The 447-nt window shown below is 37.6% G+C and overlaps 1 protein-coding gene across 1 annotated transcript in view; it reads right to left on the bottom strand.

Moving 5' to 3' along the window:
• Positions 1 to 223: 223 nt before the first annotated feature.
• The window catches only part of DHTKD1 (dehydrogenase E1 and transketolase domain containing 1), a 95,031-nt gene continuing 94,807 nt past the window's right edge, over positions 224 to 447 (bottom strand). The window contains exon 17 of the mRNA XM_007935432.2: positions 224 to 325. Coding sequence (XP_007933623.1) covers positions 224 to 325 — 102 coding nt within the window. The remainder of the gene's footprint in view (positions 326 to 447) is intronic.

The following is a 447-nucleotide window of genomic DNA, read 5'->3' on the forward strand; positions in this document are numbered from 1 at the left end:
ATGACCTATTCTATACCTCATTCAGATCTAATTAAAACATAGAACTATTATACTTTTAAGAATGTTTACTTGTTAAATACAAGCATTGGTGAATGTGTCCCTGGGCTATTCCATATATTACAGATTAGATTGCCCCCGTCAGTCCCAATATCTTAGAGGAAGCAGGCCTTTTTTTATATGGCAGCTGTCTAAAAAGGAAGTGGTATTTCTTCAAAGGACATCATCAAGCAAAGGTCTTGGTGAGCACATCTTCTTGTTGCTGCAGGTGAACTGCACCAATTCCTACAGCAGGTGCTGGCAAAGGGGGTCGGCTCACAAGATGAAGCTATAATTGAAGCAAAGAAGAAATAAAGTAACATTTTGACTAGATTAGAGTTCTGCTTAGCTCCCAAAAGATGGTGCATGTATCTCTCTTAGAGTATCTAAACATGACACTTTTTTAAAAAA

This window comes from Orycteropus afer, unplaced genomic scaffold (assembly GCF_000298275.1).
Source record: "Orycteropus afer afer isolate SDZICR_OR568_19922 unplaced genomic scaffold, OryAfe1.0 scaffold00028, whole genome shotgun sequence".
In the NCBI taxonomy this organism is placed as follows: Eukaryota; Metazoa; Chordata; class Mammalia; order Tubulidentata; family Orycteropodidae; genus Orycteropus; species Orycteropus afer.